General features: G+C 42.4%; 1 protein-coding gene across 1 annotated transcript in view; it reads right to left on the reverse strand.

Moving 5' to 3' along the window:
• Positions 1-15,013: 15,013 nt before the first annotated feature.
• LOC137431595 (nuclear receptor subfamily 4 group A member 2) overlaps positions 15,014-19,334 on the reverse strand; it is a 29,375-nt gene continuing 25,054 nt past the window's right edge. Inside the window, exon 8 of the mRNA XM_068123094.2 lies at positions 15,014-17,127. Coding sequence (XP_067979195.2) covers positions 16,871-17,127 — 257 coding nt within the window. The 3' untranslated portion in view covers positions 15,014-16,870. The remainder of the gene's footprint in view (positions 17,128-19,334) is intronic.

Here is a 19,334-nt window from a genome sequence, read left to right on the forward strand (position 1 = left end):
TGAAGGATGAATGAAGGTTAGCAGAGGCGGTGCGTTTCATTAGCAAGCAGCTTGCTATCGGTGATAAGCGATGTCGAGCAGTCCGTTCCGTTTCGTTGGAGTGCTTGATTGAGCGCAAAGGCACAAAACAGATGACGCACAGTCCGATGGTCATGGCACGTGATGCAGGCAGGTGACGGCGATAAAGGACGACAAGGACGTCACAGGCCGGCAGGTTGATAATATGGCTGGCAGGTCGCTGATGCAGGTAGGGGCTGGCGAGGAGGCCAGACAGCCGGCTTAGCCTTAATCTGTCATAACCCAATCTATCCATTCTCCCACCTAGTCTGGGCCCCCCAACCTATATTAACCCCTGGTTCTCCACTTCCACTCGACGAATGTACAAGTTTTATTCATATTATAACAGGAAATGGTAAGAACTCGTCCCCTCTTCCACAATTCTGGCCTCTCTCCACCCAAACCTGTATATGAAATATTCAAACGACACCTTTTCACGGCCAGGTACGCACAGTGGTGAGAAAAAGTTTGTAAAACAAAATAACAGCATGGTGTGGAGCTGTGCTCGCACGATAAAGCCGGACAAAATGGACGATACCAGGAACGAAGTTTCACTGAGCTATTTATTCTAGCACACCTCGAAAGAACTCAAAAGCACTGACTAGCCCGTTAACACGGGCGGCAATTTATATCAAAAGTTCACCACACAAAAGCCACGCCTCTCAGGCGGGGCGTGGTATGCAAATAAGTCAGTCACGCCTCTCAACAGGGCGTGGTATGCAAATCGAGAGTCCGCCCGGGCAAGGCAAGTCCGGACACTTCTGGGCGAGTACAGGCAAGTAACCGCCCGCCGGTTACGTCATCGGCCGGTGCAAGGTGATTGTGTCATGCTTCCGGTAACCGCTACATGCGCCCCCCCAGAATTAACTTGCACCGGGACAGTCAGTTTGAGGGGGGTCTTGATGACCCGGGCCGAAACGACCCCTGGCGATTCGTGTAGGGGTGGTAAGTGGCGTGGCGGTGGATGGTCGGGCGGGGGGCTTGGTTGACGGGGGACGGCCCCGTCGTGGAGGAAGGGCCAACCGTGGAGGCTGGTCGAGGTCCAAATGGGCCGGCTTGAGGCGGTCCACGGAGATGCGGTCCGGTTTGCCGCCGATGTCAATGATGAACGACTTGTCGTCCCTCTTCAGGACCCGGAAAGGTCCATCATACGGCGGCCGGAGCGGTCCCCGGTGTGCGTCGTTCCGGATAAAAACGTACTCCACAGTGCGAAGTGCTGGGGGGAGGTGGGGTTGGGGGCAGCCGTGGTGGGACGTGGGCATGGGGGCAAATCTCCTGGCGGCCTCCTGGAGGACCGAGCGTTGGCGAGCCGCGGACCAGGGGCCGGTGGCATCAGGGATGAACTCACCCGGCACGCGCAGTGGCTGGCCGTAGACCAGCTCGGCGGTGGAAGCCTGGAGGTCCTCTTTAGGGGCCGTTCGGAGGCCCATTAGGACCCACGGGAGCCTGTCGGCCCAACCGTTGTCCTGGAGGCTGGCCCTGAGAGTGGCCTTCATCGAGCGGTGGAACCGCTCGCACAAGCCGTTGGCTTGAGGGTGGTCAGCCGTGGTGCGGTATAGCTTGACCCCGAAGGCCTGGGCGACCACGCCCCAAAGCTCGGAGGTGAATTGCGGGCCTCTGTCGGAGGAGATGTCCGAGGGGGTGCCGAAACGGGCAATCCAGGTGCCAATGAAGGCCTGCGCCACGTCGGCGGATGTTGTTGATGCCAGCGGGACGGCCTCCGGCCACCTGGTGGTCCTGTCCACCATCGTGAGGAGGTGGGTGAAGCCCCGCGAGGAGGGAAGGGGTCCCACCAGGTCCACATTGACGTGGTCGAACCGCCGCGCGGGCACGTCGAATGGTGTCAACGGCGCCTGGGTGTGCCGATGGACCTTTGCGCGCTGGCAGGCGACACAGGCGTTGGCCCAGTCGCGGACGTCCTTACGGAGCCCGTGACAGACGAACTTTGCTGCCACGAGCTTCTGCGACGCTTTCCGGCCTGGGTGGGAAAGGCCGCTTTCCGGCCTGGGTGGGAAAGGCCGTGGAGGGCGTCAAATATGTGCCGCTGCCATCCAGTGGGCACGATGGGGCGAGGTTGGCCCAGGGAAACGTTGCACAGGAGAACTGTGCCTGTGTCCTCAAACGTCATTTAAAAACACCTCACCACCAAGTAATTCAAAACACCTCACCACCACATCATTTAAAAACACCTCACCACCAAGTAATTCAAAACACCTCACCACCACATCATTTAAAAACACCTCACCACCAAGTAATTCAAAACACCTCACCACCACGTAATTCAAAACACCTCATTACCAACTAATTCAAAACACCTCACCACCACATAATTAAAAACACCTCCCCACCACGTAATTATAAATACCTCACCCCCACGTAATTCAAAACACCTCACCACCAAGTGATTTTAAAACACCTCGCCACCATTTGATTTAAAAACATCACCACCACGTCATTTAAAAACACCTCACCACCATATAATTCAAAATACCTCACCACCACGTGATTCAAAACCACCACAACCTCATCAAAAACACTTCACAACCACGGAAACAAAAGTTTGAGGGAGTCGTTAAGTGACAACACAGACACTGCCCAGATGTGTAGATATATAGATAAATGACTGTACCCGAGTTGCCGTTTTGTCATGGTTTAAACCAATCATAATTCAAACAATTATTTTGCACGAATGTATTTGTAATATATGTGATATCACATTTTATAAACAACTGAAGTTGAAAACTTAAGTTGAAAAAAAGAAAATTCCGAAAAAAAAAAAAATTGGATTTTTTTTTATTTTTAAGAATACCCTTGGGACATACCGACGGGAGAGATATGTGCATACCAGAAGTTTGGTACGATTTCACAAAAGTTTGAGAAAGTAGTTCAGTGACAACACAGGACAGACACTGCACAGATATATATATCTGTGAAGGAAAGGCTGTGAAGGAAAGGTGCAGACTGGAGGTTTGGGACGATTACACCTCACCACAACGTAATTCAAAACACCTCACCACCAAGTAATTCAAAACATCTCACAGCCATAAAACACGTAATAAAAACACCTCACAGCAATAAAACACGTAATAAAAACACCTCACCACCACGGAATTAAAAACACCTCACAGCCATAAAACACGTAATAAAAACACCTCACCACCACGAAATTAAAAACACCTCACAGCCATAAAACACGTAATAAAAACACCTCACAGCCATAAAAAAAAGTTATAAAAACACGTCACAGCCATAAAACACGGAATAAAAACACCTCACAGCCACGAAATTAAAAACACCTCACAGCCATAAAACACGCAATAACAACACCTCACTACCACAAAATTAAAAACACCTCACAGCCATAAAACACGCAATAAAAACACCTCACAGCCATAAAACACGTAATAAAAACACCTCATGCCATAAAACACAATAAAAACACCTCACAGCCATAAAACACGAAATAAAAACACCTCACAGCCATAAAACACGTAATAAAAACACCTCATAGCTATAAAACACATAATAAGAACACCTCACAGTCACAAAACACGTAATAAAAACACCTCACAGCCACGAAATTAAAAACACCTCACAGCCATAAAACACGCAATAACAACACCTCACTACCACAAAATTAAAAACACCTCACAGCCATAAAACACGCAATAAAAACACCTCATAGCTATAAAACACGCAATAAAAACACCTCACTACCACAAAATTAAAAACACCTCACAGCCATAAAACACGCAATAAAAACACCTCACTACCACAAAATTAAAAACACCTCACAGCCATAAAACACGCAATAAAAACACCTCACAGCCATAAAACACGAAATAAAAACACCTCACAGCCATAAAACACGTAATAAAAACACCTCATAGCTATAAAACACATAATAAGAACACCTCACAGTCACAAAACACGTAATAAAAACACCTCACAGCCACGAAATTGAAAACACCTCACCACCATGAAATTAAAAACACCTCACAGCCATAAAACACGTAATAACAACACCTCATAGCTATAAAACACATAATAAGAACACCTCACAGTCACAAAACACGTAATAAAAACACCTCATCTATCTATAATTCCAGTAATCTCTGTCTGTACGTTTGTACGTTTGTACGTCTGTTTGTCTGTGACCGCTGTTTCTCGACAACCACGGGTCCGATATACTTTTAACTTGCCAGGTATATTGCTGGGGACCCGAGGATGTGCCTTTTCAAGGTTTCATATTAATCGGACAATTACTTACCGAGCTATGTCCAAAAAACGATTCAACCAATCAGAGAGCAGCGAACGATCGCGTGTGCCGAACGTGGAGGACACACTCTGCCTCGGATGGCACATTTGAGAGCGTATTCATTTATTTCACGTTTGCAAACTATGTTGGCGTTAAACTATGTTTTAATAAAGTTTTAAAACTAATAAAAACGAATTTGCGATTCATTCGCTTTCCTGCGCGTTTGTGCACGCGATGGCGATTGCTTTACCAAACTCCGGAAGCCGTTCGCTTTGGACCAAACCATTGCATGTAAATAGAGGGGGGGGATTGTCACCACTCGCAAGCCGTTCGCTTTGGACCAAACCATTTCATGTAAATAGAGGGGGGGGATATAATTTTAGATATAGATATAGTACGGGCAATGCCCGAGTAGCTATAAAACACATAATAAGAACACCTCACAGTCACAAAACACGTAATAAAAACACCTCACAGCCACGAAATTAAAAACACCTCACCACCACAAAATTGGAAACACCTCACAGCCATAAAACACTTAATAAAAACACCTCACCACCACAAAATTAAAAACACCTCACAGCCATAAAACACGGAATAAAAACACCTCACCACCACAAAATTAAAAACACCTCACCACCACGAAATTAAAAACACCTCACCACCACAAAATTAAAAACACCTCACCACCACGAAATTGAAAACACCTCACCACCTCGAAATTAAAAACACCTCACAGCCACAAAACACGTAATAAAAACACCTCACAGCCACGAAATTGAAAACACCTCACCACCACGAAATTAAAAACACCTCACAGCCATAACACGTAATAAAAACACCTCACCACCACGAAATTAAAAACACCTCACAGCCATAAAACACGGAATAAAAACACCTCACAGCCATAAAACACGTAATAAAAACACCTCATAGCCACGAAATTGAAAACACCTCACAGCCATAAAACACGTATTAAAACACCTCATAGCCATAAAACACGTATTAAAACACCTCATAGCCATAAAACACGTATTAAAACACCTCATAGCCATAAAACACGTATTAAAACACCTCATAGCCATAAAACACGTATTAAAACACCTCATAGCCATAAAACACGTATTAGAACACCTCATAGCCATAAAACACGTAATAAAAACACCTCACAGCCACAAAATTAAAAACACCTCACAGCCATAAAACACGTATTAAAAACACCTCACCACCACAAAATTAAAACACCTCACAGCCATAAAACACGTAATAAAAACACCTCACCACCACGAAATTAAAAACACCTCACAGCCACGAAATTAAAAACACCTCACAGCCATAAAACACGTAATAAAAACACCTCACCACTACGAAATTAAAACACCTCACCACCACGAAATTGAAAACACCTCACCACCACGAAATTAAAAACACCTCACAGCCATAAACCAAGTAATAAAAACACCACACAGCCACAAAATTAAAAACACCTCACAGCCATAAAACAGGTATTAAAAACACCTCACCACCACAAAATTAAAACACCTCACAGCCATAAAACACGTAATAAAAACACCTCACCACCACGAAATTAAAAACACCTCACAGCCACGAAATTGAAAACACCTCACCTCCACGAAATTAAAAACACCTCACAGCCATAAAACACGTAATAAAAACACCTCACCACCACAAAATTAAAAACACCTCACAGCCATAAAACACGTAATAAAAACACCTCACCACCACGAAATTAAAAACACCTCACAGCCACGAAATTAAAAACGCCTCACAGCCATAAACCACGTAATAAAAACACCTCACCACCACGAAATTAAAAACACCTCACAGCCACGGAATTAAAAACACCTCACAGCCATAAAACACATAATAAAAACACCTCACCACTACGAAATTAAAAACACCTCACAGCCATAAAACACGTAATAAAAACACCTCACCACCACGAAATTAAAAACACCTCACAGCCACGGAATTAAAAACACCTCACAGCCATAAACCACGTAATAAAAACACCTCACAGCCACAAAATTAAAAACACCTCACAGCCATAAAACACGTAATAAAAACACCTCACAGCCATAAAACACGTATTAAAACACCTCACAGCCACGAAATTAAATACACCTCACAGCCACGGAATTAAAAACACCTCACAGCCATAAAACACGTAATAAAAACACCTCACCACCACGAAATTAAAAACACCTCACAGCCACGCAATTAAAAACACCTCACAGCCATAACACGTAATAAAAACACCTCACCACCACGAAATTGAAAACACCTCACCACCACGAAATTAAAAACACCTCACAGCCATAACACGTAATAAAAACACCTCACCACCACGAAATTAAAAACACCTCACAGCCATAAAACACGGAATAAAAACACCTCACAGCCATAAAACACGTAATAAAAACACCTCATAGCCACGAAATTGAAAACACCTCACAGCCATAAAACACGTATTAAAACACCTCATAGCCATAAAACACGTATTAAAACACCTCATAGCCATAAAACACGTATTAAAACACCTCATAGCCATAAAACACGTATTAGAACACCTCATAGCCATAAAACACGTAATAAAAACACCTCACAGCCACAAAATTAAAAACACCTCACAGCCATAAAACACGTATTAAAAACACCTCACCACCACAAAATTAAAACACCTCACAGCCATAAAACACGTAATAAAAACACCTCACCACCACGAAATTAAAAACACCTCACAGCCACGAAATTAAAAACACCTCACAGCCATAAAACACGTAATAAAAACACCTCACCACTACGAAATTAAAACACCTCACCACCACGAAATTGAAAACACCTCACCACCACGAAATTAAAAACACCTCACAGCCATAAACCAAGTAATAAAAACACCACACAGCCACAAAATTAAAAACACCTCACAGCCATAAAACAGGTATTAAAAACACCTCACCACCACAAAATTAAAATACCTCACAGCCATAAAACACGTAATAAAAACACCTCACCACCACGAAATTAAAAACACCTCACAGCCACGAAATTGAAAACACCTCACCTCCACGAAATTAAAAACACCTCACAGCCATAAAACACGTAATAAAAACACCTCACCAGCACAAAATTAAAAACACCTCACAGCCATAAAACACGTATTAAAACACCTCACCACCACGAAATTAAAAACACCTCACAGCCACGAAATTAAAAACGCCTCACAGCCATAAACCACGTAATAAAAACACCTCACCACCACGAAATTAAAAACACCTCACAGCCACGGAATTAAAAACACCTCACAGCCATAAACCACGTAATAAAAACACCTCACAGCCACAAAATTAAAAACACCTCACAGCCATAAAACACGTAATAAAAACACCTCACAGCCATAAAACACGTATTAAAACACCTCACAGCCACGAAATTAAAAACACCTCACAGCCACGGAATTAAAAACACTTCACAGCCATAAAACACGTAATAAAAACACCTCACCACCACGAAATTAAATACACCTCACAGCCACGCAATTAAAAACACCTCACAGCCATAAAACACGTAATAAAAACACCTCACCACCACGAAATTAAAAACACCTCACAGCCACGCAATTAAAAACACCTCACAGCCATAAAACACGTAATAAAAACACCTCACCACCACGAAATTAAAAACACCTCACAGCCACGGAATTAAAAACACCTCACAGCCATAAAACACGTAATAAAAACACCTCACCACTACGAAATTAAAAACACCTCACAGCCACGAAATTGAAAACACCTCACCACCACGAAATTGAAAACACCTCACCACTACGAAATTAAAAACACCTCACCACTACGAAATTAAAAACACCTCACCACTACGAAATTAAAAACACCTCACAGCCATAAACCACGTAATAAAAACACCTCACCACCACGAAATTAAAAACACCTCACCACTACGAAATTAAAAACACCTCACCACTACGAAATTAAAAACACCTCACAGCCATAAACCACGTAATAAAAACACCTCACCACCACGAAATTAAAAACACCTCACAGCCATAAACCACGTAATAAAAACACCTCACAGCCACAAAATTAAAAACACCTCACAGCCATAAAACACGTAATAAAAACACCTCACCACCACGAAATTAAAAACACCTCACAGCCACGGAATTAAAAACACCTCACAGCCATAAAACACGTAATAAAAACACCTCACAGCCATAAAACACGTATTAAAACACCTCACAGCCACGAAATTAAAAACACCTCACAGCCACGGAATTAAAAACACTTCACAGCCATAAAACACGTAATAAAAACACCTCACCACCACGAAATTAAAAACACCTCACAGCCACGGAATTAAAAACACCTCACAGCCATAAAACACGTAATAAAAACACCTCACCACCACGAAATTAAAAACACCTCACAGCCACGGAATTAAAAACACCTCACAGCCATAAAACACGTAATAAAAACACCTCACCACTACGAAATTAAAAACACCTCACAGCCACGAAATTGAAAACACCTCACCACCACGAAATTGAAAACACCTCACAGCCACGAAATTGAAAACACCTCACCACCACAAAATTAAAAACACCTCACAGCCATAAAACACGTAATAAAAACACCTCACCACCACGAAATTAAAAACACCTCACAGCCACGAAATTAAAAACACCTCACAGCCATAAAACACGTAATAAAAACACCTCACCACCACGAAATTAAAACACCTCACAGCCACGAAATTGAAAACACCTCACCACCACGAAATTGAAAACACCTCACCACCACGTAATTATAAATACCTCACCACCACGTAATTCAAAACACCGCACCACCATGTGATTTAAAAACACCTCACCACCACATAATTAAAAACACCTCAAATCCACGAAATTGAAAACACCTCACCACCACGAAATTGAAAACACCTCACCACCACGAAATTGAAAACAGCTCACCACCACGAAATTAAAAACACCTCACCACCACGTCATTTAAAAACACCTCACCACCAAATAATTCAAAACACCTCACCACCTAGTAATTCAAAACACCTCACCACCACATAATTCAAAACACCTCATCACCACGTAATTCAAAACACCTCGCCACCACGTAATTATAAATACCTCACCACCACGTCATTCAAAACACCTCACCACCACGTAATTCAAAACACCTTACCACCATGTGATTTAAAAACACCTCACCACCATGTCATTTAAAAACACCTCACCACCAAATAATTCAAAACACCTCACCACCAAGTAATTCAAAACACCTCACCACCACATAATTCAAAACACCTGATCATCACGTAATTCAAAACACCTCACCACCACGAAATTAAAAACACCTCACCACCACGTCATTTAAAAACACCTCATCACCACGTAATTCAAAACACCTCACCACCACGTAATTATAAATACCTCACCACCACATCATTCAAAACACCTCACCACCACGTAATTCAAAACACCTCACCACCATGTGATTTAAAAACACCTCACCACCATGTGATTTAAAAACACCTCACCACCTCATCATTTTAAAACACCTCACCACCACATAATTCAAAATACCTCACCACCACGTGATTCAAAACCCATATACAAGAACTGATTCATCAGCTGCTCTAAAGAAGTTTCGTTTCAGCTCTATTGGAAGCGCAGATTTCCAAATCTTGCCGAGACTGTTTAAAGCTCCCCAAGCCTTGTTTTTGTGGAGGCGATGTTGCTTCCCAGGTGGTTAGGGGTTGTCCTCCCGCTCCAGTGCTCAGGAAGAGCCGAAGGAGGAGGGAAAGGAGGGTGCTGCGGTGCGGCATGTCGATCCACAATTCGTGGAGGCTGAACCCTCGAGGGGAGGCGGGGAGGATAACGTCTCCTCCTCGGGCTTTGAGGACATGGACTCAGGGTGTTGCGAGATGAAGAAACGCAAGAGGGGCCACAATAAGGGGAAGACCCTGGTGAAGGAAGGCCCCTGGCCCATTTATAAGGTGGAACGCCTGAGGTTCATGGAGACGGACCTCAAGGAGGGGAGAAAGAGCCGCCCGACCCTCAAGTGACTTTTGAGGCGGATATTGAGAAATGGCTGCATGAGCCTCCTCCCCTCTTTCCCCAATCAACTCCCCTGCCCACTCCCCGGTCCAATCCAGATGCTGCTTTCCGCGGGGACGCCACCCAGGTCCGAGCCCTGGGCTCCCTGCTGGGGGTGGGATGACCGAGGGGGAGCTAAACGTGGAAAAAGGTGAACCTTGATATTTTAGTGGACCTTTGGTTATTTTTATTGTTGTTTATTGGTTTGATCTATTTATTGACTTGTTTGTTTTGTATTTATTGTTTATTTACTTGTTTGATTATTGTTCCTGATATGGTTTTAATTATGGCTTTGATTTCAAGTTTGATGTTTTAATGTTTTTTTTTAACCTTTTTTTGTTCATAAAAAAGGCTTAGGCCATTAAAACCATGAGCACCAAGGAGCTTTCATAAGACCTTCGGGATAAAGTTGTGGAAAGGCACACATCAGGGGATGAGTATAAAAATATTTCAAAGGCCTTGAATATCCCTTGGAGCACAGTCAAAACAATCATTAAGAAGTGTATGGTGTATGGTACCATCAAGACCTTGCCTAGATCAGGCCATCCCTCCAAACTGGATAACCAAGGAAGGAAGAGACTGATCAGAGAGGCCACCAAGAGGCCAATGGAGACTTTGAAAGAGTTACAGGCCTTTATGGCAAAGATTTGTCACTGTGTGCATGTCACAACAATATCCCAAGCACTCTACAAGTCAGAACTCTATAAGTCAGAACTCTACAAGTCTGGCCTGTACGGATAGTGGCAAGAATGAAACCATTACTCAAAAAGGCTCACCTTGAGTCCCGTTTGAGGTATGCAAAAAACACTCCGGATTTGAAGCAATGTGCCAAAACGTCGTGTGATCTGACAAAACGAAGATGGAAGTTTTTGGCCTAAATGCAAAACATTACGTTGGGCGCAAACGCAACACAGCACATCACCCAGAGAACACCATCCCTACTGTGAAGCAAGGTGGTGACAGCATCATGATATGGGGATGTTTCTCATCAGCAGGGACTGGGGCACTTGCCAGGATAGAAGGAAAAATGGATGGAGCAAAATACAGAAAAATCCGAGAGAAAAACCTGCTGCCCTCTGCAAGAAAGCTAAAATTGGGACGGAAGTCACCTTTCAGCATGACAACGACCCAAAGCATACAGCCAAAGCTATACTGCAATGCCTAAGGAGAAAAAAGATAAAAGTTCTTGAGTGGCCCAGACAGAGCCCTGACCTAATTCCCATCGAACATCTGTGGCATAACGTGAAGATTGCTGTCCATCAACACTCCCCACGCAACTTCACTAAGCTTGAACAGTTTTGTCCAGAAGAATGAGCAAATATTGCCTAATCAAGGTGTTCAATGTTGGTTGAGCCCTATCCTAACAGACTCACATCTGTAATTGCCGTCAAAGGTGTTTTCACCAAATATTAACTCGGGGGGTGTGGACACTTATCCAACCAAGATATTCAAGTTTTGTATTCTAAATTAATTTTCTGAAATTTGTAGAATTTGTTTTTCACTTGGAAGTTGTGAGTTACAATGTGAAAATAAAGGTGGGAAAAGTCTGATTTCATGCAATTTCATTACAAGCTATAAGGCAACAAAAGGTGAAAAATTTGAAAGGGGGTGTAGACTTCCTACAGGCACTGTGTGTCGGTCGCAGCTGTTATACTTCATGCGTACTTGTAATTGTCGAAAGTGGGCTTTTCTCTTGAGTGTGACGTTCATTCCGCAAAACCATCTCATTTGCCGTGTTCAGTGGTCCTACTCTGTTCTGGGTAGGAAAATGTATTTTGTCTGTTTCTTCGAAACCTAAAGCGACTGACCTTTGAGCTTTCTGAGGCCCCCGAGTGAACTTGTAATTTTATATGTGGGGCAAGGGAGGTAGTAGTACTCATTCAACATGGCCTCCTATGATGTGGTCACCAGCAATCCCAGTTAACGTTAAAGGGTGCGTCTTAAATTAGAAGGTCTTTGCACAAAGAGAGCCAGGAAAGTGAAGGTTTGTCTAAAACTTCACCTCCGCCGGCCATCCTTTAAAGAAGAAGACGACGAATGGCAGGTTTTCAGTTTGCGGCACACGATTGTAGCAGGGATTCAAAGCAAACATTTCTTTTATTCGGCTTCAGTAATGAAAGACCACCGGGACAAAGGGGGGTTGACATCCAAGGCAGTCCGTTATGGTCTTTCGGCTCTCGGGTGAGGATATCAAATGAATGTTTTCAATATCTATACGAGCAGCCTGCGCTTCAATTTCACTCTTAACTTTGCACCGCACCCTCACTTTTTCTAAAACACAAACAGCACACTGCACAACCTAAGCTACAACATAGAAAAAAAAAAATTCAACTGAAAATATTTACTCTCAAATTGTACAAACTCATTTTAATTGCCATAAATAAATACTGTATTATAGACATAGATACATATGTACAAAGCGGGTACACATATAGTACATGCATACGAGCCATCGAATTGAAGGCTTTGCCATCCCAGAGGGCCTTTTACAGGCTCGTGTGATCAACTGTTGTCACACGCTCTTCAATCGATTAATCTAGCTGAGTTAAAGGTGAGTGTTGGGCATTAATACTCACCAAAGAACTTCCACCAATAACTTTTCAACTATGGCCTTTTACCCCCCAACTATTGAATGGGATCAAAAATTATATTTATTTATCTGCATCCATAATCGGATTTTTATTATCATCATAATTAAAAGGTTTTTAAAGGAAGCCTTGTTTTAAAGACTTAAAAAGAAGAAGAATAAGTTTAGAAGAAAGTTTAAAGAAAGAAGAAGTTGTTCAAAAGAAGGTTGAAAGACTTCAGAGACTGTTTGCCAATTTGCTCCATGTATTAGTAAAGGAAATATCATGGTATGTTTTGGTGCACAAGTAAAGTGGTTGAAGAAATGGTTAAAGTTTAGAGTTCCCTTGAAAGTTTTGAAATTAGTTGATGGAAAGCATGTGCACAATACTTTGTTATCTTTTCAAAGATGATGATTGATATCATATAATAAACATGACTATACTTCACAGAAACGTAGCCTCGCAACCGTATAATAACTCTTATTCCTAAAAAATATACTTTGTTTCATTTTCAACTGCTTTTACAATTCTGATCAACTATTAGCTACAGTCACGTGAAAAAGTAAGTACACCCCATGTAAAGTTTTGACTTTATCAACATATTTCAACATACAGCTATTTGATCTTCATTTCAACAATATTTATAGATAAAGGTGATACAATATAACAAATATCATGAAACATTTACATTTTGTAGTCCATTGTATAATTTAAATAAACATAAAAGCAAATTTCGCATGTGGAAAAAGTAAGTACACCCCCACATTTATCACTACTTCAAATACCTAAAATTAGAATCAGGTGCACCAGCTCAGGTGCAAATGATTAGAACATCGTTAGAGAGGATCTTGGAAAAAACCTATTTTATTTAAACCTAAGACATTTAGTTTGGTTTGCTCTTTGTTGTTGAAGTGTGCGGCGTCACCATGTCTAGATCAAAAGAGCTCTCTGAGGCCTTCAGAAAGAAGGTTATAGATGCATACGAGTCTGGGAAGGGATTTAAAAAGATCTCCAAACAATTTGAAATCAATCATTCGACCGTCCGGAAGATCATCTACAAGTGGAGAAGATTCCAAACAACTGCCAACTTGTTCAGGCCAGGCCGCCCCAGCAAGTTCAGCCGAGAGCAGACCGCAAGTTGCTGAAAGAGGTCTTTAAGAACCCCAGAATGTCATCATGGGACCTACAGGTAGCTCTTGCCACTGTTGATGTCAAAGTGCACGAGTCTACCATTAGAAAGAGGCTGCACAAATTTGATCTACATGGGAGGTGCGCCAGGAGGAAACCTTTGCTGTCCAGAAAGAACATCAGGGCAAGACTAAAGTTTGCCAATGAACACTTCGGCAAAGACCAGCACTTCTGGAACAATGTGTTCTGGACAGATGAGTCAACGGTAGAGCTATTTGGCCACAGTACCAGAAGACATGTTTGGCGAAAACCAAAGACAGCATTTGACCACAAGACCCTGATACCAACTGTAAAGCATGGTGGTGGAAATATTATGGTTTGGGGCAGCTTTGCTGCATCAGGGCCTGGGCAGCTCACCATCATAGAATCCACTATGAATTCTTCATTGTACCAGAGGGTGCTTGAGGATAATGTGAGGCCATCTGTCGGAAAGTTGAAGCTCAATCGAAGGTGGATCTTGCAACATGACAATGATCCTAAACATACCAGTAAATCCACCAAGGAATCGCTGAAAAGAAAGAAATGGAGGGTTCTGGAATGGCCAAGTCAAAGCCCGGATCTAAATCCCATCGAGATGTTGTGGGGGGATTTGAAACGAGCTGTGCATGCAAAAAAAAAACCCTCGAACATCGCACAGCTGAAAGAATTCTGCATGGAGGAGTGGGCAAACATTTCTCCCCGTCGATGTCAGGGACTGGTAGACAGTTATAAGAAACGCCTACTTGAGGTTGTTTCTGCCAAAGGGGGCAATACCACCTGTTAGAGCCAAGGGTGTACTTACTTTTTCCACATGCGAAATTTGCATTTATGTTTATTGAAATTATACAATGGACTACAAAATGTAAATGTTTCATGATATTTGTTATATTATATCACCTTTATCTATCAATATTGTTGAAATGAAGATCAAATAGCTGTATGTTGAAATATGTTGAAAAAGTCCAAACTTTACCTGGGGTGTACTTACTTTTTCACGTGACTGTATACACGTTGAGCCAATTACACGCGATTTAAAATTTACAAGTAACGTTAATGAAACTGCTTTTACTATATACAAGATGATATTATATAACCGAGGACTTCTGCAACTACCACGAAGTCTGAATATCCTCGTCACCACTCTCCAAGTATCACTCCTCAAGTTGTCTGCATTGAACTTAGATATTTTGGTTTGAATTGGCTTAGGATATTTGAAAAAATAGCAAGTGAATCTGCGGATCCTTACTTGCACATTCCCAGTGTTTCCAGGACAGAAATACAGACATAGAATGAAGGATGTATAGTGATGGAAGAATGACGCATGTTTTGGTTATAACTATTATATAACAGCATTTAAGTATGAAGAAAACATTTCCGTTTCAGTTCTGAAACCTTGCAAATATGTCATCCACATTGAGTGCTCTTCCCAAGAATTGTAAAGTTTGTAATCGTGTCTTTTCCATCATACACGAATGCAAGGCTGGGAGATGGTGGGCAATTGCACGGGTAGGTGATAAACTATAAATATTACGTTTTCTATTTTACGATGATAGTTTATTACATCTTGCCATGGCGAGCATTCGTATATTATAAAGATTTTACAAAGGTATACAAAACACGGAAATGTGGGTGTTTATCTACTTATTCTGCACAGAAGCTGCACAAACAATCAAAACACAATCTAACCGTATATGCGCATAAAAGGGGGAAAACAAATGTTCAGCAGTTCTTGAGTGACAACCATGGCCCTCTATGAGACCTAAAGTCACGTGGGAATAGCTCCAGAACAGACAGCAAATTCATGAGTCACGCACACAGAATGGGGACACAACCAGAGCTAGGGTGGGGATGGGGATAAACGCGACACCCATGATGTATTGTGCCAATGTAATGTACATGTCTTGTAATGTGTACAGAATTAATTAACGCCCGTGCACTCGTCACACAGGTAGTACGTGTCCAGACTTGAAAAGTTTAATGTACACGGCATAATATCATTACTATACCTCTCAGTTGTAACTGAAGAGAGCAGGAGCTAAAACGCATTATTTTGTATAATAATGCTACAGCAGAGCCTCGGAAATTGCACTTCGCCGTTAAACAATTATATACTAACTCTAATAAGAGGCCCATATGCATCATATGCAATATCTCGTTCGATTAAAAAAAATACTTTTATGGAACATTAGAAACATTAAACATCGCGAATGATAAAATCAAGTACAATTGATGTGTAATTGCATGGAGACAGATTGAGTGGGATGGAAGTCAATATATTGTATTTACTTTGCAAAGAATGAAATGGTATTGAATTGAAACGAGAAATAAAAAGCATAAAATAGTGGCAGCTCTTCATAAGGCTTAAGTAAGGAAAAACTTAAACTCTTGGAATTTTTAGCAAGTTTTTGTCGAATATAGTCTCTTCTGTCACAACCCATGAATATCAAGAGGTTGTCCCATTGGTTCATCATTGACTGATGGGCGCTATGCAAGTGCTGCTGATTATACGTGATGAAGAGGAGGGACAACTGAATCTCCGCTCGACTTTAGCAGGGGACCTGCTAAGCGTATGAAGTGGGGTCAGGTGAATTTGGAGAACAACAAAAAAATGAATAAATAAAACGAATGCAACGATAACGGGAAGATATAACCGTTTTGAGAAATGTGCGATGTTCAGAAAGGTAGTGTGTCCAAAAAGAGTTTGTCGAGAATAGGAGGAGGAGGAACGAGGTCCTCGAGCTTCAGGTAGAAGATGCGTTGCAAGCCCTGTGTGCAAAGCGAGCGCAGTTCAGGCAGTTTTCCCAGAAGCCTTGAGAGCTGCGCAGATCGAGCTGATGTCGGAGTATTGAGGGCTACGTGCTCCTTCAGTGATGTCACAAGGCGCGCCTGCAGCTCCTCTACACGCTTCGGCTCTTTGAGGCCGTGCCTCTCTGTGGGTCAGTGGGAAGAATAAGGAGAGAATTGTGCTGTGAATTTTTATTTTTTTTACACATATGTTGACAGGATGACCTAAAAGTATGCACACTTGCCTCTAAGCCGTCTACCCTGGGATTGAATCCTGACCCAGCTATAAACTGCCATCCTGGTTTATCATTAAATAATTAGTTGCTGTACATTAAAGATACCATGGTGCCCTTTGCAAAGTGTAGGCGAGCTATCGCCAGTCACCTGACCCAATTCCAAATTCTTGCTCAAAAGACTGCTGAGAGAGAGCTGGCAACTCTGCCCAGCAAGACCCCAGGGCAAAGAAACGGCTTCAGCAGAACCAATGCTCTGCAACAAAACAAGCAACGCTTTTTTTTCTTTTTCTTTTTTAACTCTGACCCGAAATGCAACATGACACTGGCATCATGCACATACATTATGCCAACACATCACACACAAACTAAGATTGTGTCTGTGTGGGGCTTCCGAAAAGTAAAGTGTTGCTCCTTTAAAAAAAAATTTTTTTTATCTTCCTCACAGACTCCAACCTCACCTCCTAACTGTTGATCAGCAGGGCAGAGACAATGTGTTTGTGGCAGAAGATGCTTGCTGCTAGCAGGTGGTGCAGCATTTGCAGTTATGGGCTTGACTTGTGCCTGGCTGCATCATAAAGTTAGGGGTATATCAGATCAGTTAGGGGTATCATGATCAGACCCCCTAACTTGATGGGGCAGCAAGGCACAGGTTGAATCCCATCACAGAGCTTGCTACACAAACTGCCAGGAACACGTTTCGGCTGCCGCGCGAATACTTTGCCTCTGCTCTGCTGAATAGCAGTCAGGAGGTTTGCAGCCAGGAATATTAAATTAAATCAAATAAGCACACTGATCCTAAGACATGATGCTGACCATGATGTCAGCAGCATGTCATAGGGTCAGTGAGCTTCTTTGGTTTAAATATAGATATATATATATACAGTCACGTGAAAAAGTAAGTACACCCCATGTAAAGTTTTGACTTTTTCAACATATTTCAACATACAGCTATTTGATCTTCATTTCAACAATATTGATAGATAAAGGTGATATAATATAACAAATATCATGAAACATTTACATTTTGTAGTCCATTGTATAATTTAAATAAACATAAATGCAAATTTCGCATGTGGAAAAAGTAAGTACACCCCGACATTTATCACTACTTCAAATACCTAAAATTAGAATCAGGTGCACCAGCTCAGGTGCAAATGATTAGAACATCGTGAGAGAGGATCTTGGAGGAACCTGTCTTATTTAAACCTCAGACATTTAGTTTGGTTTGCTCTTTGTTGTTGAAGGGTGCGGCGTCACCATGCCTGGATCAAAAGAGCTCTCTTGGGCCTTCAGAAAGAAGGTTATAGATGCCTACGAGTCTGGGAAGGGATTTAAAAAGATCTCCAAACAATTTGAAATCAATCATTCGACTGTCCGGAAGATCATCTACAAGTGGAGAAGATTCCAAACAACTGCCAACTTGTTCAGGCCAGGCCGCCCCAGCAAGTTCAGCCGGAGAGCAGACCGCAAGATGCTGAAAGAAGTCTCCAAGAACCCCAGAATATCATCACAGGACCTACCGGTAGCTCTTGCCACTGTTGATGTCAAAGTGCACGAGTCTACCATTAGAAAGAGGCTGCACAAATTTGATGTACATGGGAGGTGTGCCAGGAGGAAACCTTTGCTGTCCAGAAAGAACATCAGGGCAAGACTAAAGTTTGCCAATGAACACCTCGGCAAAAACCAGCACTTCTGGAACAATGTGCTCTGGACAGATGAGTCAAAGGTAGAGCTATTTGGCCACACTACCAGAAGACATGTTTGGCGAAAACCAAAGACAGAATTTGACCACAAAAATCTGATACCAACTGCAAAGCATGGTGGTGGAAATATTATGGTTTGGGGCAGCTTTGCTGCATCAAGGCCTGGGCAGCTCACCATCATATAATCCACGATGAATTCTTCATTGTACCAGAGGGTGCTTGAGGATAATGTGAGGCCATCTGTTGGAAAGTTGAAGCTCAACCAAAGGTGGACCTTGCAACATGACAATGACCCTAAGCATACCAGTAAATCCACCAAGGAATGGCTGAAAAGAAAGAAATGGAGGGTTCTGGAATGGCCAAGTCAAAGCCCGGATCTAAATCCCATCGAGATGTTGTGGGGGGATTTGAAAC

Source organism: Myxine glutinosa, chromosome 7 (genome assembly GCF_964187855.1).
Source record: "Myxine glutinosa chromosome 7, kmMyxGlut1.1, whole genome shotgun sequence".
NCBI lineage: Eukaryota > Metazoa > Chordata > Myxini > Myxiniformes > Myxinidae > Myxine > Myxine glutinosa.